The 23,382-nt window shown below is 45.7% G+C and overlaps 1 protein-coding gene across 12 annotated transcripts in view; it reads left to right on the top strand.

Moving 5' to 3' along the window:
* The window catches only part of TCF7L2 (transcription factor 7 like 2), a 179,436-nt gene that overhangs the window by 45,573 nt on the left and 110,481 nt on the right, over positions 1-23,382 (top strand). For 7 of the 12 annotated variants that reach the window (XM_075717864.1, XM_075717863.1, XM_075717861.1 and 4 more), the window contains exon 4: positions 18,272-18,373. The exons of 1 other annotated variant lie outside the window; for it this stretch is intronic. In XM_075717864.1, the coding sequence (XP_075573979.1) occupies positions 18,272-18,373 (102 nt within the window). Of the gene's footprint in view, positions 1-433; positions 468-12,713; positions 12,744-18,271; positions 18,374-23,382 lie in introns of all 12 variants that reach the window. 4 more of the 12 variants (XM_075717865.1, XM_075717862.1, XM_075717871.1 and 1 more) reach the window with 1 other exon arrangement.

The following is a 23,382-nucleotide window of genomic DNA, read 5'->3' as shown; positions in this document are numbered from 1 at the left end:
CTTCCCAGTTTCATCAGTCTTTTTATGGCTTTTTCCAAGCTGCGTGATTTTTCTGGCACAGTGAACGTACTGCACGTAGTAAGAACTGCGACTTGAAACAGAGTATAAATGGAGAGGGACAGTAGCTGTTCTGATTGCCATGGAGTGCAGAGAGCAAACAGACTTCAGGAATCTTGGAGAGCCAGCTAGACTGTTATATATTACTTATTTTTAGTATTTTTAAGAGGGCTTTGAAATTCTTGATGATATTAAGAAGATTTAGGTGCAGAATTTGAATCTTGGGGCTGTCACTTTGTAAGCTACCATTGCTGCCCTCTATTTATCACAAGGAGAAACTATTCTGCCAAGATGCCTAATTCTTGAATGGCATCTCTGCAGGTAGGAAGCGTATAAGATTTGTTTCAGTATCTCATTTTCTTTCTTCCCATCCTAGCTTTGGCAGTGGCTTCTTTGCATACTCATTTTATGTAGTTTTTTGGCTGATACACAGGTAATTCTGCCTCTTCTTTTCTTTTTTTTTTTTTTTTTTTTTTCTCTCCTCCCTCCTTCCCTCCCCAATTCCCTTTGCGTCCCTTGTAGCTCTAGAGAACCGGCTTGTTTATTGCTAATAGCGTGGTTGATGCCAAGAAATCCTGACTCCTGGTGCATTATCGCAGGGCTGTGACGCAGGGCAGGATCACGTTCCAGATCTAGGTCTTGTTTATCTTGGATCCTTCTCGTGCTGTGGAGCAGCAACTAGTACTTGACTTCTCACACTGCTCCATCGGCTCCATCTTCTGCGGCCCGGGATCCTGCCGCCTCCTGGCGTGTGCCTGTCTGGTCTGCTCGCCTTGTGCTCCGAACCCCCAGGGAGAGGAGGGCTGGGAAGGGAGCTGAGGGATTCCTTGCCTTGAAAAAGCTTTGCTGAGAGGCCGGCTGGTCTTTTTGTATTAGAAACTGTGGCTGGAGGGCTATTTTTTGTTGTAGTTTGTTCCCCACCCCCGTAGTTGTTTGAATTGCCTTTTTAAGAAAGGAGGAATTGGTCTAGGAATTGGCGGCGTTACCTGGGGTTTGCAGATTCAGAGCTCCCCTGCATCCGTTATTTGCAATCCTGATCCAAGGTCATCTATCATTTCACAATTTAGTGTTGAGTTTTTTCTCTCTCCCCCCCCTTTCTTTTTTTCTCTCCCCACCTTTTTTTTTTTTCCTCTGCATATTGCTCGTCCTGTGCAACAGATGTGAGGATCTGATCCCACTTCCATTGAAGTCAATAGCCAAATTCCTATCGACTTCGCTGAGAGCGAGAGCGAGCCCCTGTCTAGGGAGTGAGGATTAGAGCTAAGTAGGAGTAAGTAAAGTACAATAAAATCAGAATATCCTACTTACTGCTTAATGCCATGAATTCTGTTTTGAAGAATTTCTGTTTTGAATCCCATGGCTTTTTATGCTGGTGAATGCCAAGAGCTGAATTCATGGGGGTGGGGAAGAGGAGGAGCTGACAAGCATAAGAGGGTTTTGGTTTCTAGAGTTAGGAGGGACATTGGTAGAAAGGAATGAAAAACAGTCCATGATTCCTTCATGACCCTGCAGTAAAAGGACTTCAGCTGATGGATGAGGGGCTTGGTTTGGCAGACAGGCTGCACTGGATCCACTTTTGACCGTGTCAACCAAGTGTCACCATCTAAATCTGGAATGCTGTTGTGTATTATGGGAATATAAATAAACCCAAAAAAAGGCTCAGGAAGGGGACGATGGTTGGACAGATTCTTAAAATAAAAAAATTATATAAATAAAAAAAAATCGCCCCCTTCCTGTCCCCTACTAAACACATGGCTAAAATAAAAATAATACAAAAACCAAAACAAAACTCCAAACCCCCAAATGAAAAAAAAAAAACAAACCAAAACCAAAAACCCAACAGGCTGAGGGAGGGGAAAAGCAATTACTTTCTAGATGTTTTCCTGCAGGACCAGCCTTCCCAAAGGCGTCCAGATCCGCTCCAGGGAGGCGGTGGGGAGATGTGGCGGAAGCCGCCTTGTCCCCCGCGCAGCTTCAGCAGCCCCTGCGCCTGCCCGGGGATGTGGGAGCTGCCTGTCCCCGGGACGCGCGGCGGCCGTGGGCTTCCCCTCCTGCCCGGGGTGTGGCGACACGTGCGCGGGTGTGTGGACTTGGACCCCTGCAGATAGCAGCGCGGCCTTTAGCACCCTCGCCTCTCGGGGCCCCACAAGGAAGAATAGGCTGTTATCCTGGCAGGGCAATATTATCCGCGTTTTACAAGCAGGAAGGCTGAGGCGAAGGGTTTATTTTCGTGTGACTCATTCAGGATGGCCCAGGAGCCTGTGGCGGACGTGGAAATTCAATGTCTCGCGGAGCCCTGGTCCTGTGTCGTCTCTCCCCATCCTGCAAACATTACGGGTTTGCACCATGTCCCGACTGGGGATGCTTTTCTCGTTAGGGATGTGCTGCTGGCATGCGTCCGCCGTCTCTCCGGGCGGCATGCAAGGTGCGGCTTTGCATCAGAAGGGGTGATGGGGGGGCTGCTGATTTTAGGAAGCAATCCAGTACTGCCAGAAAATGCAGCGACGGAGAAACGAGCCCTGTTTCTGGGGTCGTGAACCCAGGTAGACGCGGCACGTGGATTTTGCTGCGCCGCTTCCTTGTGTCACCGCTCTGCTAGGATGCTTTCTTTGCTAGCTTTTCCTTTCTTTTTCCCTTCGCTCTCTCTTTTGGCCAGGATTTTAACATATATCACAGGCTGGTAGGCTAAGAGCCTGGGACTTCCCCTCACCACACTCAAAGTCTTTGATCTTTTGCTTTGGAGGTAACATCAAAAGAATGGCTGAGAAAGACAGCCAGCGCTGTGAAGTTCAACGTTCAAGTTAATAGCTTGACTGAAGGTTGTGCTGCATTGCTGGAGCTGGAGTAAACAGAGGCGAGTGCACGCATTTCCCTGGAAATGGACCCTACTGCTGCAGAAAGGCTTCATTTGCATTCGCAATTAATCTAGGCCCTACCGAAGGGCAGGCTTGTCGTTTTATTTTGTTACTTTTTTTTTTTTAATTCATCCCGCATGGGAGAAAGCAGCGGGACAGTTGGTGCAGGGAGCTGCTTTATTCGATGGTCCCAGCAGCTGGGGTGGCCACGAATGCACCCTTGCAGCCCTGTAGCCCTGCCCCGCAGCTTGCCTGCATTTTGTCATTCCTGGGTTTTCTCCATTTTCAAAATGATTAAGCTAAAGTCTGTTGGCAAACAATTACCTCCCCCCTTCTTTTAATAGTAGTTAAAAAAAAAAAAATCTCTAACCACTCCCTGCCCAAGTGTGCAGTGGATAGTATGGACTTCCCCATGCCACATGTTTTTTTTTTTTAATTCCCTTCCCACTTCTGTTTGAAATGCTCCTGACATGTGTGGGCGAATGGCTGCTCCATCCATTTTTCCATTGCCATCTTCTGCTATTTTGGTGGCCTCTATTCTCTGTGTGTGTGGGGGTTGCTTTCATTTTATTTATTTTTTTTTTTCTTTTTTTCAATGCACTGCAAATAAGGTGGGGAATTTTGTATGGCTTTGCATGATGGACCACAGCCAGGCCCTTTTTTGCGTGGCTTGGGCTATGAGGTGGAAGTTACTAGGCAGCACAGGAGAGTCACAAGTAGTTAATAATTTGGTATTGGTGGTAATGATGTTGGAATGAGAGTTTCTGAGGGGTAAAACACTGAAGACTGCAGTAACTTCGCCGAGGTGCTTGACAATTGTGGATGAATTGGACTGATATTTTATATCTACAAATCTAAAGCATCATTATGTGGGACTGATAGGATATGAGTTTGTCTGCAGTGTATTTTGGTGTGTACATATGTGGAATGATTGATGTGAGTGTTAAACTCTAGAGTAAAGTAAAACTGAAGGGCTCCATTTGTTTTCAAACACATTTTTATGAGAGAGATGCACCAAGGGTACCGTTCGTCCCCAGACAGTGGCGTATTCTTCATCCTGGAACAAAATAGGAGACTCGGATGAGGAGAAAAGTTAATGGCTTTAATTTTAAACCTCCTCTCGGAGTGTATTACTTTGAGAGTGAAAGCACTTTGTCTGATATAACTCTGACTTCTGTAAATTTACTTATAAAATAAAAAAAGTATTAGTCACTATATTTTTGTAAGTTTTTGACCTTTTGAGCAGAGCTTCGGTGTGGGTCTTAAAACACCGGTGCAAGGGATGGTATTCACAAAGAAGCAAAGCCAGTCAGGCACCCAAGTCCTTATGGCTTCTTGGAAAAATCCTGACCTGAATACTTTACCCTGTTGAGTGAATTAACTGCTCTGAAGTGTGTGGGAGTTCAGGACATTCGTGCCCTCTCGAGGAAATGTGGAATGCTCCGGCGGGTAATGACCCCACTGGATGAGACCACAGGGCTCCTTCTACAGGGACGGTGAGGCGTGTTATTTTTTGAGCCAGTTATCATTCAGCAGCGATGGCAAAACATCCAGCTCCACAGAAGGACAGCCTGAAGCAGGTCTTGCAGGAGCTGCCTATCTTTTCCTGGACCAGCAGAAGAGGTGGTGGATGATTGCATTGAGGTCCTGTATTTTAATGCTCGCTGCACAAATAATTATCCCCCCCCCCCCCCCCCTTTTTTTAAACAAAATGCAACTAATTATTCAGATTAAACCCGTACACAGTCAGAGGAATTTTTCTACAATACTTGTGCTACCCCTGATAGCCATCACTAGAAATGCTCCCCAGGAGGGATCACCCCGGGAGTGGGGAGGGCAGGGCAGTTTGGGTTCCCTCTGCCCTTCAGGTAACACCCTGCAAACAATATATTGCAAATCCCTGTGTTGCTTGGGGCGGGGGGGGGGGGGGCAGGAGGAAAAGAATAATAATTTTCAGTAGATTAGCAGCTATTGTATCATCACACGTTGCTTAATAAGCCTGATGTTACGTGTGAGAGGTAAGCTCCTTAGTGGGAGCAGGGTGCACTGCGATGACCTCTTGTGTGCAGGTCTGTTAAGACGAAAGGTCCCCGCTGAGGTTATCGGGTTAGCTGTGCGGCACGCAGAAACACTGACTTCAGCTTACTGCCCTGCTCAGATGCTCTTCGGTCTATTAGAATCATAGAATCATAGAATCGTTCAGGTTGGAAAAGACCTTTAAGATCATCCAGTCCAACCATTAACCTACACTACCAAGTCTACTCTAAGCCAATCAAGGGTAGACTAGACTAAAATTAATTAATTTAATGCTCTCAAAAATCTGTTTAGGAAGCTGTTTTTTTCTTCCTCTTGATTCCACCTAGGACAAAGTTAAACTTGGAAATAGAACAGCAATTCCGTGTCGTGATTTTTAAAATAAATAAATAAGCTATTGCTATGAAAGGGAGCTCATTGATCCTTACTCGCTTCATTTATAATTACCCTTGTATGCAGTCATCCTACCTCATCTTTAAAAAATAACAACGCCTCGCAAAACCCCGCCAGACGGCTGACACGGTTTGTTACGTCCCTCCCCGCTCCAGTTTCTTCAACCTTGAGAACTTATAAAATATAAGTGTCCACAATAAGATTATAAACTGTTGTAAGATTGGAGCCTTTGCTTCCCCGGCTGTTCAGTAAATAGGTTGGTGTCTCTTGGATGTGCCCTGAGGCTCTGAAACCTGAGGCCTGCCCACATCTTGAGTTCTACTTTCCTCCTTGCAAAGTGCCTCTGGCTAGTGGAGCTGTCAATGCAGCCCCTTCCACACCCCCCCCCCCCCGCCCTGCTTAAAAAAAAAAAAAAAAGCAGCTTTTTCTTAAGACAGCTGTAACAAACCTCGAATAGCTACTGCTTTTTTAGCAGTTACAGGTAAGGCTAAAACCTAAAATACTCATTTGACACTTGCGGGTGCAGGGCACTTGGCGCAGGCGTGTGAAAGCTCCGGTGCCGCCGCGTTGCCCGTGGCTCTCCCAGCGGGGCCGTGGGGGGCCGGCCTGTGCCCCCGGCCTCGCCCCGAGCCGCCGTGGGGAGCCCCCCGTCCCCCTGGGGTCCGTGCCGCTGCCCCGGCGCCTGGCTTGGGCGCTGGGCTTTGGGCGAGCATCCCATCCCGGAGGTGAGTGCTCTTTTGCAGCCTGGCTCCTGGGTGGTCCGGGGCTGGGCTGTCATCTCCCGGAGCCATTCCCGGGGGATTCCTGCCCTCTCCTCCTGCACGGGCTCGTCGCACCTCCAGCTCTCACCTTCCTGCGAAGGCAAAGTGCGAGCCGGTGCCCAAATCCCGGGATTCGGCAGCAAATAGGCTGCCCTGTGCCGGCTTGGGGGGGTGAGCTGCTGCGCACCCCCGTTCTGCCCTTTCCTCGGCTCGCCGCGTTTCGCGGGCGTTTCTCAGCCGAGGGGGGCTGCCGGGGTCCCCCCCATCCCGGGCAGCCCTGGCCTCCCCACGGCCGAGCGGGGATGTGCGCGGTCCCGGGAGGGCTCCCATCGGGAGCAGGGCGTTTGCTAATTCTATCGGAGTGGGGGCTTGGAGCTGTTCTGCATTTAACTCTGTATGAACCCCACGTACCATCCTCATAGGAGATTTCGCTCCCGTTACAAAGCCACATAATGTCCTTCTGCTCCGCTTTCTGTCTCTTTTAAGTGGAACTTGTTTTTCTAGTACCTGCTAAGTTCCTTTTAATTTTTTTTTTTTTGGTGCATATTCATATATAGAGAGAGGGAACATAATACACATGAACAGGCTTAAAAAACACTCGGTGTTCCCAAACCACGGTCCTTTAAATAAATAAATACAAAAGTTGCCTTGTGGGCCAGCCAGTTCAAAATGCCTGCACTATATTTAGCAACAAGAGCAACATTTTCAGCTATTTACAGATTTATACGCTCAGGGCTGCTCTGATGACTCCTTTGTTTCAACTTTGGGGCTGTGGCATGAAAGTGTGACAGATGCAAATCTGGGGAGCGCGGGCGCGTTCTGTCTGCGGAGCGTGGGCTCCGCTCCCCTGGGGCCATGAGTTAGGTGCTCGCCGCCGGATTGCTGCAGGAAAGCAACCCTCACCTCTCCAAAACAAACCTCTTCCACAACCACAAGAATTTGGCGCATGGGGCAGAGTCCCTCCAGGACATGAGCTATTGCAGAGCTGCTGATACCCTTCTCCCTGGGACAGAGGCCCCCTCCCAGCCAGCATTTCTACACAGATTTTTTTTTTTTTTTTTAAATTATGATCCCCCCCACCCCTAAGAGGAAAAATGCAGGCTCATGCACGTTGCATTTTTCCCTACGCAGAAGAAAGTATGTTTTTTCTTTTTCCTATAGATACATGGAGCGGTGTATGATTTCGATTTGCTGTTCAAAAAAAGTGGGGTTTTCCTTTCCCCCCTCCCAATTCATTAAAACTGGAAGGATTATTTTGTGTTAGCGCATTGAGCCCTGTAACTGTTGTTTCTAGTCTCTTTAGTGGATGTGCCAGTGTAGTTGTTTTGACTGAGGAAAATTTATCTCTCTGAATAAACAAAAAGAACATTTCTCCAAAATTTCTAGTAGTATATTTTGTACATCTTTGTCCCTAAAATATGCCAGTTCAACACAAGTTGCTTAAAGTTAATGCATAATCTACCATTACTTGCAAACTCAAAATGCCTTTCTGGAGGCATGCCACACCTTTATTTGGATTTTACAGGAATTAGGCTTCTTTTCAGTGGGGTGCCTTTTAAATCGGAAAAAATAATTCATAGTCATGTCAATTCTGGACCATATTTGTTTTAACATCTTTTCTATCTGCATCTCCTTTAAGAAAAAACATTTATTTGTTCTTGAGGAAGAGTTTGTGTGGCTGATGATTCAACTAAGAATATTTTTAAAATACTTCATTTAAATACCATAAATGCATATTGCATTGTTTTGGTGGTTCTGGAGGAAACCAGAAAATAAATACATGGGGTGGCTGCCCAGGAACAAGAGGTGACAGCACAGATTTAGTGAATGCTTCATTTGTTTGGTTTTGCTTTCATCCCAAATGATTCACTTAGTCCTCCGCCTAAATATAATTCTTCCTACTTAACCAGGAGTCAGCTTTGCCTCTGGCCAGACGGGGTGTCTTTTCCATGGGTACCTGAAGGCAAGCCTTCATCTTTTCCTCTTCTGATGGACAATTGAGACATCCAGCTTGCGTTTTGAAGGAAAATGGGCGTGAGCGGTCTTGCTGGTCCCACGGACTAACGCCGTCGGAGAAGCAAATAGGAGGCTTATTGATAGGGGAAACAACTGGTGCCGAATCCTGGGAGGGAACATTTCTTTCCTGGCTCTCTAGGAGGGATTTGGAAAGAGCTGTAATCCTGGGTTAGGCGTAATTTGTTACAGCAAGATGATACTTGAGTGGCAGGAGGATTCTGGTGGAAGCAACGAGAGGGTTTTATTCAGAGGAGTAGCTGGTCTTGCAGAAGGTCAGTCTGACACACATCCTACCCCAGCCCACAAGTTCTGTTTCTCAGCCAGCGCAATTAGCTGAGGGGACTCTCGACCTCTTTTACATCTTTCAAAGACATCTCCACGCATCTGAGCTAAAAGATTACAGTGAGGAATGTGGACCAGGATATGATGCAGTGGAAAGTTTGTTGGGTATTTTGTTGTTGCTGGTTTTTTTTCCCCCCCAAGGCAGGCTTTCTGAAAAACAAAATAACCTCAACAGCAACCTTCCCAGCTTCTCCTAGGAGGTCAGAATATTGCTGGTTTCAGTGTTATCTCCGGGACTTTTTCCTGAGGTTGCCTTTAGGGTTACATTTTTGAGTTAACTTTTCAGGCTTGTTTTAAAAAAAAAAAAAAAGAAAGAAAGAAAGATAGACGAAAGTTACCAACCCTAGGGAAAGAGAATTTTGCAAGTTCTTGGTTTTCACGAGGGCCTGAAACCCTTGGAGCCATCTATTCTGCAGTAACCCCTTGTTGCATTGAAGACCCAATCGCACATGGAAACCACAAGGGAGGCGACAGGAAATTCGGTATGAAATTTGCTGGGTTTACTAGAGAGTGGCTCCCGGCAGTTCACCCAGAATTGCTACATCGACAGGAATTTTTGTGGTAGTGATTCGAGTCATGAGTTTCACTTACCCAACAGCAGGAGAAAATATGACTCTCGGTAAAACCCCATTAGGTGACCTTACAATAACAAGCAAATAGCTAAATTCTCCTGTAGCACCTTTACTCTGGGATCCCACCCACCCGTGCCTCTCGATCAAAGAGTGAAGGGAAAAAAAAAACCCAACCCAGGTAGTCTGAGAGGCCCCTTTGGAGGGGGATGTGCCTGGCAGGGCATCCTTCTCCCATCTCTTGTTGCACGTCTGCTGGCTTCTGATAGCTGGAGGTGCGGAGCGCTTTATCCATCAACCCTCTTTTGGCTCAGATTTTGTAAACCAAGGCTTCTGAACTCACATGGCTCTTCACAGACAGCGTGTGACAAACCACTTGTTCTCGGTCTTGTGGAAGCGGGGCACGGTGCTGCCTTGCTGAGGGCCACCGCCGCGCGGCCAGCCCGCTGCCGGTCCCGGCCCTGCTTCTCCTCCTCCGCCGTCCCTCCATACCGTAAGAAACCAAATCAGACTCTTTTTCCTCCTACAAATAGGAAACACTTGAGAGAACAGATTGGGCAACTGTCAATCTCTGATGATGGTAACAAATGAGGAAGGCAGGTGGGACTGATCCAGGACAGAGGTGAACAAAGATAGACCTCTGTCTGTATTTTTTTCTTTGCACACATACGCGCAGTGGAAAGTGGTACCAATTCAGCAGCCGTTTTGCATCCTGGTCATCTAGAGATTATTTTCCTGATGGGCATTACCACCAGGGTACCAAAGGGGTCTGGTTAATGCTTCCCATAATTAGGAAGAGTGTAACTCCTGCGCCGGACTCCGAGTGGTGGAAGCGATGGGACGATGGGGGAAAGTTTTGGAGGGCTCTTTTACTCCTTACAGCACCGCGCTGTCCTGTGCCACGAATCCACATGGCGGGCTGAGAGGGGAGCAGGACAGGGCACGCGCGTTCCGCAATACTAAAGCAGAACCAGGCTGGTTGACCACTGAGCTCTCTTACTTTGGTTTGCTTTGGGGTTTTTTGTTTTTCCTTAAAAAAAAAAAAACAAACTAAAAAAGGTAGTTGCAAAGCTTAAAGTTATAGTACCTCCTTTACAAATGGAGTTGCGCTCTTAACAGAGTTGGAAAGTTTTAAGGGAGGCAAGGTTCCCCTGGAGCAGCCCTTCTGTTACAATGGAGGTAGTTCAGTGCCATGATCTTTGTCTCTGACATGCTGTCAGATATTTTTACTGTCTTTATTTAATGGGGAGGAAAGGAATTATATTTTATAGACCATAAAATGCATTCTTGGACTTCATGCAAACACTAGTTACCAATTGTTCTCTCATTCTCTGGGAGATTGCCAGGAAGAGAAATTAAATGTGGGTCTCTGCATCAAATTGTTCAGTGAGTCCTGGAGGCTGGTTTAGCTTTGCTGAGTCTAAACAAGCCATATCTACAGAAAGACTTTGTTGAGGTTTCATGACTGTCTCATTCTTTCTCTAATGGAAGCTCTATGCTTGAGTGGAACAGAACAGGTTGCAGAGAAAATCTGGGGAAAGTATTTTGAAGATGAAGAAGTTGGTTTTTTGCTGGCTTAAAGTAAGTAGAAAAAAAGTTTGTTCTTGTTCCTCGACTGAAATTATGCTTTTATTTGTGCCTGTCTTTTGGAACAGTACTTTGTAGACATCTAAATAGTACTCAGCCAGCCTGCTGATTTGTGCAGTGAGGGCTGTGGAGGCTTTCAAATTAAATGTGAAAAAAGTAATGGTGCTTTCCCAAGCTCCACCCAGGATCGAGAAACACTGCCTGCAGTTGTTTTGCTGAGATACCATGTGAACAGCAGAGAGTAATGCTGTACTTCTGTGTCACATGAACACTCTTCCTCTTGTAAAGCTTAAAAAATTATTTTTTAATTCCTGTAGTAGCTGATTAGCTATCCTAGAACTGTAGTCTGCTAACCTTGCATTCATTAGAAGCAAAAAACCTGTTTTACTTCAGTATTTCAGTAGAACTGATGGCAAGAATGCCTTTCATCCGTGTCAGAATGAGCAAATAATTATCTGAATTTGCTTGAACTTTCATAGGCAATAATTTTTAAGGAAGCTTCTGGTTATTCTCTTTAGCTCTCTCCCACGGCAGCCTCCTCTGTGCCCTTATCACTGTGTATAGAAGAACTGTGTAAGTAAGGGTGATGTGCAGTAGCAGTAATGGGATGTAGCTGTTCTCTTGCATCTCATCCGGGATGCGGGAGAAGAGCTGTCTGCGCCGCGAGGGCACGGAGCCTGGTGATTAGGTCAGGAGAAAGCAACTGATCTGGTGCCTCTGGGATGTTCCTCTATCTCCATTCCGTCTGACTGCTTGCCCAAGAGGGAACTGCAGTTGTTGAGGTGCCCGTGGGGCTCAGACTATTTCTCTGTGCCTTGTTCCACCCCAAAACGGGCATCCTCTTTGTCCATCACCTTAGATTGCTCTCTGCCTTCAGTAAGGCCCTTCCAGATCGCGGGATTTCTGCTTTCAGGCAACCCTTCTTTGAGATGATCTCGAACTGTTTAATCACTAACACATTTCTGTAACTTTCAGGCTGCGGAGGACTCTGCCTTCTCCTTTTTTATGCCCTAGCAGCGCTTCAGCAATGTGACAAAGGCACAGGCAAAATATTAAAATGGGCAACTCAAGGCCCCTGTTTCAGGGACTCTTGTGTTTTACTGGAAGGGAAGGAGACAAGGTCACTCGAGTTCTCAATAATGGGGAAATTCAAGGTACTAGAAGTGTCTTGTTCAGGAATATATCACAAGATGGTTTGGCTGATACCAGTGCTGGTGAGTAAGTGGCATTTTAAATTGGGAAGAGGACTTAACGCCCTATGTGCCTGTGTCTGCAGGCACACGACACTTACCAGTTCCTTTTTTTTTGTGCCACTTTTTCCCTATTTATGTATTTTATTTAATCATTTATTTTTGCAGTGTTGCAATAGTTTGAAGGGTGATATTAGTTTTAAAAAAAAAAAAATAGAGATACGTGATAAATACTTCCGTGTTTTACAATTTCATGCTTTCATTTCTTGAATGCTGTGGGGAAATCTTTTGTGTTGAAAGGATCGGTCTCATTGAAATGAGCCTTGTTGCTCTCATTTTGAGCAGCTCCCCTGTGCCTCATCGTGGTACGTTACATGTTCTGTAGAAGGGCTGAACGTTGTGGGTGGTGTCTATTACTTCTCATACAAAAAATTCCAGACGTTGCAGATCTGCAAGAAATAGGAGGTCCTTTTAAAGTTCCTTCAGCGATCTCCTTCAGTTATTTAAAATAAATCCTTCAGTTTTTGCTCTCACACTGTGCTTCTGTACAAACAAGGTGATAACTGGAGACCAAAAATAAGGGGTTGAGGTAAATTAAGGGATGGAGTAGAAGCTGAGGGTCTATTTTTAAATCCTTAGAGGTTTTGCCTTCTGACTTAAGTGGGGACACTGGTAGGTTGCAGACCTTTCTTTGTACGTACCAAGATGAGTATTCCCTTGCAACTATTTTTCCTGTCCGCAGAGAGCAATTACAGTCTTGTTAAGCTCCGTCTTCATGCCTATCGCCTTCCCCATAAATCTCAGCCCTCCCCTCAGCATTGCGCTCTCCTGTGTTACTACTGGATTATCTCTGGTTAAAATTTGTCTAGGTGCTCCCCTCCCAGAAGAGTTGCTAACTAAATATTGGAGAAACTCCTGACCTTCAAAGTTGACGTCCAGGTGTGTACTTCCATGTGATTCCGCAGTGCTGGCCAAGGGAGAGACTAACAGCAAAACTGGGATCAGAAATATTTCCGCCTGCATGGCATGTTGAGATCCAGGGAGAAAGTGCAGACTCTGAAGGTGGAGATGTGGTCCCATGGTTAGGAGAGGTATTGGAGGCCTGTGGCATCAAGCTGACTCCAGGAGCCCTGCTCCTGCTTGTTTCAGTTCCTGGGAGCTAATAAGCACCAGCTGCAGGAAACATGAGCTGGAAAGTGTTGTGCAGCTTTCCCTCTGTTTAAAAATACAGTGTATTTTTTTTTTTTTTAATTGCATTTATGTATTTATACGCTGTGGGACATAACTCGTAGCGCATTCCAGCAGTGAAAACAATAGTGTGACAAGGGAGCAGCTCCAGGTTGGACACCGCAGGAAACACCTGCGAGCTCTGTGCCATCCCTTCCATCGGGACCGCGCTGCTGCAAGCCTGGCCCCGGCGTGCGGGGTGGCTGCTGGTGTGAGTAAGAGTTTCCAGCAAACTCCTCTAGTCTTGGATATGAATTTTAGCTGCTTTTGACCAACTCTGCTGTGAAATCTTGGGAAAGATGTTTGTTTGCCCTGCCGGTGCCCAGGAAGGGCGGCTGCTTTGGGTGGTATGTGGTGGGGTGGGCATGCAGAGCTGCTCTCGATGGGTCCGTGCTTTGCAGGACCTTCTGGTTGCAGATGGGAGGTGAGGATGTGCTGCTCACAGGAGTGGAGGGTAGGGGTGGCTTTTTCTTGTTCCCCTTCTACCAAAAAAAAAAAAAAAAAAGAAAAAATCTCTGCTGTTCAAATCATTTGCCTTTTCCCTTGTGCTGACAATTTAACAGCCTTTTTAAAAGCTTTGGTTTCTCTCAAGTACGCCCGCCCCATACGTGTTTTAATTTTTGTGCGGAGGCCTGGAGCTTAACAATTATTTTGCTTAAGCTCTCTGAGACTTGCCATAAAACATTTTTTTTCTTTTTCTTTTTTTTTTTTTTTAAACACACACATGCTAATGATCCCCATCAGATCATATTGTTAAACAGGGAATAAAATTCTTATGGCAAGATGACATTATTTTAAAAAATGTTAAAAGCAGGCCAGCAGAGCCCATTTCAACAGTTTTGCTCTGAAATAATTTGTGCAGATTTGTTAGAGTTAATTTGATGAAAAGTTCAATGTTTGTACAGGCAACTCCTAATTTCCACACTGAGACACAGAAGCAGGAGAGGAGCGAGCGTGTGTCCAGCCTTCGCAGGAGAGGATGGTGGGAACTTCCCTCCCTCCTACCCTTCCCCCCTGGTGCAGGAATGTAAAAGCAGTGTCAGAAGGCTGGGAAAGTCGGCTTTGGATTTTTGTGGACTCCTTGCAAATCAGAGGAACCGTCTGGCTCAAAGCTGCATTTAGGGCCAAGAGAGGAGGATTTCCTGCTATTTAGTTGCTTGAGGAAGGAAAGGATTTACCTCTCCGCTGTACCAGGACTTAATTTTTCTCCTCTTTAATAAGAATATCGCAGCGCAGGGCAGCAGTAGTAAAGCTGCGAAAGCAATCACGCCTCTCCCCTCTCTTCCTTCGCCCACCCCACGCCGCGATGCGCCTACCCCCCTGCCCAAGCATCCTCCCAGCACCAGCCCCGGCGAGGGCTTGGCGTCTCCCTCCATCGTGAAGGAGAGAGTTGTGGAGGGGGCGGCTGCTGCGACGTCGCTCCCTCGGACGGCTGCCTCGCTCGGCCCACCATCTGGATCCAGTTAGCTCTCTCGGCAGTAGGGCTGAGTCTCATTTCCTCCAACCAGTAATGTTATATAGGCAGTGATCCTGTTCTGCCCTAACATAATTGAAAATTATGTGTATTGTAGACTCGCAGCGCTGAAATGTAGACTCGTAAAAATCTGTGGCTCAGGTAGCCTGTGGAGATTGAATTTGGCACACAATGAAGCTTTTATGTAAAGTAAGAATTATAAGCCACCACATCAATATTGTGTTACAGGCATGACAATTCTTGGATGAGGAGGCCTTGAGTCAGGCTCGTCACCTTAAACAATGCTAATATTTCATACTTTATCAACAGAGCTGGCATTTTGAAGCCAGCAAATTGGACTTCTTTTCTTTTGCAAATGTCCCACCATTGAAGCTGTGGATTTGTTAGCTTGACACAGGCGTTGGCTGTGGACTCCGGCCCTCTCAGTTTATCTGATGGACAGAACATCTTGCCCTTGGCAGGGCTGGCATGCTGCTCTGGATCCTGGCCACTTAGAGCTCATGGAAGTTACTTTATTGACCCTTGCACGTTACTGCTTTCTGTGGGGACTGTTTATTTTATTTTATTTTTTTTTCCCCCACTGGTGTATTACCCATTGGAAATGAAAGCTGACTGTGTGTGTGCTTGTGTGCCAAACTGGGCCCTCTGGGTTTGGACCATTCCCGCTGGGCTCCACGTGCATGTCCAAGAGGGGAAGCAGCTTTGGCTGCATTTTAAGCCTTTGCACTGTAAGACTTCTTGGATCCTCTTTGGCAGGGGTGGGTAAGAGAAGGACATTACTGAGAGTCCAAACTAAGGGTTTTAAAAGCAGAAAAGCAAAGCAGCAGTAAGATCTTCTGCAACTTTCATCTTGCGCATAGGCTGGTCAGCCTGGTGTGGGAGCATCGGCGCTGGAAGTACGGGCTCTTGTGAGATCGAGGTGGAGCAGGAGCAACCATACCTTCTTGCTCTGTTTCTTCTAAGGGCATTTACTGCTAGTAAAAAGCAGCAGAACTGAGTCCCAAAGGCTTTGTAATCCCTGCAATAATTACTGCCTGGACAGAGTCTGATGCGAGCTTGCTCATGCTGCTGTGTCAGTGCCTCAGCCTGCCCTTGGGGCAGTCTCAGAGAAGCCCACGTGTTTCTTGGCCTGTCTTCTAGGACAGCCGCTGACCCGAGCTCCTTCATGCCTTCATGGGTTGTCATGGTTGTAGGAATATTCCAGGGTTGCTCGTGACCATGGAGTGGTCATGGAAAAATGAGGGCGGTTGGTTTATTTTGGTGGGTAATGGCTTAGTGGCGATTTCCTGAAACACCATCGGATGAGCTGGCAGGTTCTTGTAAGTGCTTTAGCTGTGGTAGCCGTAACTTCTTACTCTCCAAAGTGGTTGTAGAGTTTGAAACAAGAGTTGTGTACCATGAGGCACACATCCTGTGAGGACTTTTTCCTTGGAAGAAGGGAAAAATACTTCACTAGCTGGCTGGAAAACCGGAAGAAGATGGTAGTAGCTGTGATCCATCAGGACCCTTTCTGCAAATTCATACACCCGTTTACGTGGTGATGTTACGATCACTAAGATAACTGATGGACTTCTAAAAATGTAGCAGTTGACTTGTTTGATAGTGCTGTCTGCAAATCTGAAATGTGTCCGATTTCCCCTCAAGTTAAGAAGCTCTCAGTCGGCTTAGGTTTTGGGATCATTTTCTGTGCACTTGGACTGCATTTTTAAGCACTTTTTTGAAACCACAAAGGGTTAGAAAGTTACTTTAACATCATCTCAACTTTAAAATTTATGTTGTGGTCACCTATATTGAAGATCAGGGATTTGATACAAGCAATCAAATGTCTGGAGGCTTACAATCGAGTCATAAGAGTTAGAAACGTCGCTTATGGTAGACTGGTTCTGGTTTGTTTGGGTTTTTTTTCTTGTTTTTAAGAAGTGCTGAAACATTCTGGTCCACATTGCACAAATCCCAAATGTGAAGATGAATAAAAACAAGACTTCTTGGAACTTGAGGAACTCGTATGGGGCACAAATCCAGAGTATGGGTTTGTTTATTTGCATTCCAGTAGCTCAGAAATCTCAGGCCCTCCAAGCGATGGGAATTGGTAATGCATCCTCCTGCTGACTCCTGCTTTTGGTCACCTCGGTGCCCAGGGTCTTCCAGCAAACAGGCCTTGCATGCTAGCGAATGTTTTGCATACATGAGCAAATGTGATAGTGATGTGCTGAAAGCATGGAACCAGATCTTCCTCCTTCCTTCATGGAGATTTAGATACGGCTTCTGTTGTTCGTCTGGGGAAGCGGGGGTTGTTTGTGTGTGGTTCTCCTTCAAGATTACTCTTTTTAAAAAAAAAAAAAAGGGACGGGTAAACATAACTATTTCTCCAGATATTTCTAGGATTAGATCTGTTAGGTCAACCAGACTGTAGTGCTAAATAGGATCTTCTGCAATGGCCTGATCTATGCATACAGCTGCTTTTCTTAGTTCTGGGAGGGGGCTGAAGGTATGTGGCGGTACGCATTTCTTCCAGCACGATATAGGGCTTTTAGAGATCATGTATGAACCAGTATGCCTAACTGGCACAGTGCAGCACCATGCAGAGAGAAAAGCTTGGGCTGAAACTATATTTAGATGTATTGCGCAGAAGTCTGTTTGGGCTAACTAATTTCTCTGCAGGGCTGCTCTCTTGGTCAGAATTGAGCACTTCTGATACAGCAATCTGGGTACCAGCTCGAGACTTCGCCTTTGGTGGAAGCCTTGAGGTCCGCTGTGCAATCCGGCTGGGGTGCAATGGCTCCTCCAGTGAGTTTAGCGAGAGGACACACATGCCCGAGAGCAGAAGTTTTAGCTGATATTTGATGCCGGTTAAATCTGTGGGAATGTTCTGCTCCTTCTTGAAGCGTACCTAAGGTTTTTTTTTTTTGCTTTTGAATCAACACCCCCTTACGCTCCAGACTCACTGCCCGCGTGTATTCAGCCTATCTGCCGATGACAGTGACATAAAGAAGTTGTGGCTACCGCTGAGCGCCTGGCCAGCGAGCGCAGCTGAGCCCGAGTGCACCAGGCTGTACTCTGTCTTGGACTTCATCACTGGAGAGCTTATTAAGTTTGGCCTTGTAATTGAATAAGTTACGCTGTGCAAGTCCGTTAAGGGTTGTCCGACAGAAAGTTCCTCTCCTGGTGATGATGAGCAAGAAGAAAATAATCCATGGTGACGTCCAGAAATGGTGAAAAGTAGGGAAAATAGGTGCTAAGACCCAGCAGTACTGGCTCTTTTTGGGGTAGACCTCTGCCTTTAGGGCTCGTACAGCGCTGGGAAGCTGGAGGAGTTGTCATGGTGCATTTGTTGAAAGAAGGCTGACAGATGACCCATTAAACAATGAGATCATATTCTTAACCCACGAGAAGTGTTTTCCCTCTCCTGACTGATAATCCAATTCCCCTCTCTTGTCCCATCCTCTCCATGGTTTTGGTATTTTGTTTCTGTGTGGGTTTTATTCTTCTTCTAGATTTGCTATGATTAATAAAATCAATGTAATACTGTCTTTGCAGTCTGCTTTGTTTTCTTATTCCTGAACTGTAATGTGGCAGTATGAAATTGTTAGTGTTCTACACAGATTTTGTCTCCACATACATGCAAAGTCGTCTTAATTTTTGTTTCAGTTCCTTGCATAAGTTTTGATTTATAAATTTTTACCCATTTTACCTAAGATTTGTTATTTTTTTTGCCTTTCTTTTCTGAACTCATTTTTCTTTCCCCATTTTTGTTTCCTCCATCCAGTATCTGCAGATGAAATGGCCACTGCTTGATGTTCAGGCAGGGAGCCTTCAGAGTAGACAAGCCCTCAAGGATGCTAGGTCTCCATCTCCAGCACACATTGTTGTAAGTAAACGCAGAAAGATGTTCTTCCTTTGTTTTGTTTTGTTTTGTTTTAAAAAAAAGGCATTTGTCATTAATGGCATTGGTTGTCATCAGTTTTCTTTTACACAAACCAAAAGAGAAATACTTCAAAACAAACAAAAACCCTAACAAGCCCATGGTAAAAGGAGGGAATACATTTGCTATTGCTGGGCTGTTTATGAAATTATCATTCATGTGCCTCACAGGAGAGCAGAGAGTTGAAAATTCTCTAAATTTACACACTGCAGAATTACTTAGTGGCAGTGAAGTCCAATCAGGCTGGTTTACACATCTGACAATGTTGAGCAGAAGAGAATGACGAGATACTTTTGGAAAGCATTAAAAAAATAAAACCCAAGCCTGTTCTACAGCCTCTACTAAAAAAATCTTTTATGACTGCAAAATCTTGAATGAAAGTTTGTGAGAGTTGGTCAGCATTTTACCTGGGTGAAGGCTCAACAGAGCCAAGCTCAAAAGAACACATGTCCCTTTGTGTTGTGATGACTTCCCGTTTAGTATAAAAAGTGTTATTGAATGTTTACTACTTACCTGCAAAATATAAAACTCTCTTTATAATAAGAAGCATTGCTAAAAATAGCTTTTTAAAAATTAACTTATCAGTTAAATTTTCTGTTCTTGGTTAAGTTTTCTTGCTTCTATTGTAAAAATAATGTTGAGTTTGAAATTTTCAATACAGATTTGCATGAGAGGGGTTTGGGGTTTTATTTTACTTTCTAAAATAGCATCCATAGAGGTCTAAAAGGAAACCGTTTATTTGTATGGTGTTAGACAAGAGGGGTGGTATGCATTGGCCCATCCTCACCCATAGCCAGTGTCAGTGCCATCTAATGTTAAGGAGCATCTTGGCTCTGAGCGTTCATCTGGGAAATTTACCTCTGGAGAAGACGGCATGTAGTGGGTTAGAATATTTCTTCTGAAATACTTTATCATCAAGTTTTGCATGGTTTTGTTTTGTTGTTTTGTTTTGGTTTTTTTTATAACCAATGGATGACAAGGTGAATCCCAGGAAAAGAAACTTCGCTTGTTCTTTATTTTTTGTTATACAGCCTAAAGCTGACATAGCTGGTGGATCATCCAAGAGGCACATTTGTTTTGTTACAAATCTAAAATCATACTAAACATTTTTGAGGAGCTGCTTATTCTATTGCTGTCTCTAACTTGAGAAGTTTAAGCCCTTTGCTATGCCTTAAAGAAAAAAGGGTTCCTATCTTTTAGAGTCCGTAGCTTCTAAAGCATCCCTCAGTACAGCAGAGAGTGATAGGCACAGGACTGGTATTTGCTTAGTTGATATCTAGCGCTGTTTGCTTCACTTTCTCAGAATGACTTTGCTTTTCCTTCCCATCCACTTGGGCTGCCATTGGAGAAAGAAATCAGAGAAAAGATGTTTGGCTGGTTATTTAGAAATCTACAGCCATCAGAACCTGCCCTTACCTTCTTAGTAATAAGAAATTAATCAAAGTATCTTCCTTATTTTGATTCTTTTTCTACTGCCGTGCTGGAGGACCGGCGCAAGGGACGGGAGCGTTCCCGGGGCTCTGGGGCCGGCGTGGCAGAGCAGCGTCGGGCTTGCGGGAGGCGATGGCAAGGGAGCGGGAGGCGATGGCAAGGGAGCGGGAGGCGATGGCAAGGGAGCGGGAGGCTTCTCCGGGCTGGTTGCAGCCTGGGAGGGCAGGCTGAGTTTGGGGATCACCTGTGCTTAGCAGCGCTGAGCATCTGCCGTCCCTGAAGCCTCCCGATGTGTAGGAGCGCGGGCTCTTGGCTTTAAACGCCAAAGCAGCTCGTTGTGCCGGGGGGCTGGGTGGGGTCCCGGCTCCCCCAGCCCTCTCCAGCCCTTCCACGTGGGTGTGGGCAAGGTGGAAGCGAGTGGACAACACAAACACACAAAAAAAGGGATCAAAAATCACGATCATTTTGGAAAATAAAGAGAAACCTGTTTCCAGGGAGGCTGAGGTTGATCTGCCTTGTATTTTGACCATTTATTGGGGTTCTTATGGGTCTCTTTAAAAGCTGTTTCACTCTGCTGTTCAATAAAAAGCATATTTACCATAGCAACCACTTAGGCCGTGAGGAACATATACTACCTCTGAGATGGAGGCCACCTTCCAAAAGAGCCACAGCTGGCATTTGTAATGTGATCTTTTGTGCTACTTACAATGTTGGAGGGAGAGGAGGAGGAGTAAGGGGGGGGAGCAGTGGGGTTTGGGGGGGGGGGGGGGGTGTGTGTCTGCAAGGTTTAATGTTTATTTCTGGCAGCAAACTGTTTTGCCTTGTTCTGTTAAAATAAATAAATAAGGGGCAGCTTTTCCCACCCTTTTTCCTGGCATCCGCCCCAGGCCACGTTCGTTCTGTGGATTAAAAATGGTCTTATTTTTGGTAAATAAAGTTAGAGCGGGTAACGGCGTTCGGGGGGGACGAAGTGGCTGCGGATGCCAGTTGGCCGGGGATGCGTCAGGCTTCTCTGGTGTCCCCGGTCGTCGCTGCTGTGCCTGCCCGCAGCACCTGGCACCTGGCGGCTCTTGCACGAGGCGCTACACCCCTTTCTGCATACATGAAAACGCCATTAAATCTTTTTCTGGAACAATGAGGGGTATTTCACGGGCGTGCTGATGTTTCTGTGCGAGTGTAACGTATAGGGGTAGAAACTGGTTCTCACCCACGTTGCTGTGTCTTGTCTACCCGCCAAGTGTACCTATGCCAGTTTTTCGTCTTGAAATCAGTTGTGCTGCCCTGAAGATCTGTAGAAAAACGCTAACACCTGCAAATCATTTCTTATCTTCCCCCTATCCCAGAAATCAGCATTTGAGGCTAATCTTTATAGCTGGATTACAAAGAGAGGAAAGCAGAGTGTGTGGGGGTTCTTCCCCCCTTCTCCCCCCGCCCCACGCCCCCCTTTCCTTTTTTTTTTTCCTTAACATTCTTGCATCTGAGTCCTTGGCTGTGACTACCACAAGCTCCATGTCAGGGCTGCAGCCTTTGCGCCCAGCTCCGATGAAACTCCCCTTGGCCTCCACACAGGTTTTTAGCTTAATGACCTAAGGCTGCAGAACATGGCCGTCTATAATGTCTTAAGTAAAGTCTGTACTATTTGTCAGCCATCCTCCTTTCACATTTGTTTAAGAACATTAAGTTAAGACTACAAAAATGGAAGCAAAAGACCAGCATGAATAATTTGGCTGGATTGCCCCCAGTGCTCAGGGCTGGGTTAATACTGCTTTTCATGGTGCTTGAGAGAGTCTCTAAGGCCCATAATGAGAAACAGAATATTAAACTGAAATTATGTTCAGCATGTCTTGAGGAAGGTACAGCATGAGGCTCCATTTAAGACCAATGCATTTATTTGCATTTAGGTGCTTCACTTGTCTTGTAAGACTCTTGCATCTCGCACAGTCATGCTGCTTATCTGTGTCCAAAGGTGAAAGAAAACTGGGGCAAAAATTGTTTTAATAGTACGCTATTAAGCTTGCTAGGTCAAAATTTTTAATTCAGCCTGCAGATAGTACTATTATGAGGCTGAGACTTTTTTAAGGCTTTTTGTGGTTATTTCCCCCTCTTTTTTTTTTTTGACCCTTGATTTCATTGAAGAAATTAAGACTTTGTAAAACAGTCTTAGCAGAAAGTTTTTTGGGTGTAAAGCAGACCCCGGCTGGGTGCCTTGCATACTCCTCCAAGGGGGTGGGGTGCTAGTTGTCCTGAAATTCCATGTTCAACATGCACCTGATCTGCTCCATGTGTGTGCCCACAGCGTGGTGATAAGGATGAGATCTGGGTGCCCTAGGAGTGGGATTCTCACATGAAAATTTTCTGTTGTGGTGTGGACAGGCAAGTGAAAATGAGCATGGTGTGTCTGTGCAAGGATCTCCAAAATCTGCTCACTACAGAAAGAAAGCTCTAAAATCTTTTTTATCTATGCATGCATTCCTACAACCTTAAGGAGAAAAACAGTGCTGTTCTTCCCTGTTCTCTGCAAAGTAAATACTCTGACTCAGCCATACCCTGTTTTGGGCAGGAGTATGGGTGAAAGACCAGTCCCAGGTTCCTGCCTCCTGCTGTCTCGGCCGTACAGAGGCTTGCTTTTAGCTTCCTTTGTACCGGGCAAAAACATTCAGAACCCAAAATGGTGGTGGTTTGGTACAGTGTATTTCTTACAGAACAGTTAAAGGTTTAAAAAAATTCCTGCATTTTCTTCTTCAGGGAGGCCTTTTGAAGTAAATGTAAATGTTACCTTGGGGGAGGACTTCTAGTACTATTTGGCCTGGGTTTTCTAATATGTAATGAACACAGCCATAAAGTAGACTGAATCCCCAAGAACAAAGAATCACTATGCAGTAGTGTATCTAATTTTTTTTTTTTTTTTTTTTTGCTTAAGGAGGTAAAAATGTGTTTTCAAAACGTAGTATGACAAGCAAAACTGAAGGCAAAACCATCTGAAACATACTTTCCGTTCTCAGCCTCTTCCATATGCGTGGACGGCGGGTGTCTGGGACTGCTGGGTGGTTTGGAGGGATCAGAAGTAGTTTCCCACAGTGGTTAGAATTGAAGCTGTGCAGTCTGCCCTGCCTGGTCCTTGATTTCTTTGTCCTGTGTGGTTTTCACTTACGCACTTCGAAAGAAAAGATAAATACCTACAAGTAATCATGAGGTTTATCTTAGCTAGGTTTTAAAATTCACCTATAGCGTCCCTTCAAACAGGCCAGAAGTGGGGTGCATCCAGATGTATGCGTGGTCCTGTATGTATGGAGCCATCTGGAAGCACCATCTTGCAGCTTCCACTCGCAGTGCCCCGAGAGGGCTTTTAAAGCTCTTGCTTTGTTTGTCTTTAATATTTTGTTGTTGAGAGGCTGTTCTTCCTCTGCAGTAACCTCTTGAGATGTTCTTGGATTTCAGGCCACGTGTGCCCATGATGGGACACCCTCGTCCCTGGAGATCTGCAGGGCGATCCTCTGAGTACGCAGAATGTGTTGAGAGTTGCA

The sequence above is a fragment of the Pelecanus crispus genome, chromosome 10 (genome assembly GCF_030463565.1).
Source record: "Pelecanus crispus isolate bPelCri1 chromosome 10, bPelCri1.pri, whole genome shotgun sequence".
NCBI classification, from domain to species: domain Eukaryota; kingdom Metazoa; phylum Chordata; class Aves; order Pelecaniformes; family Pelecanidae; genus Pelecanus; species Pelecanus crispus.
The sequence above is the reverse complement of the archived record's forward strand: the minus strand, read 5'-3'. Positions and strand labels throughout refer to the sequence as shown.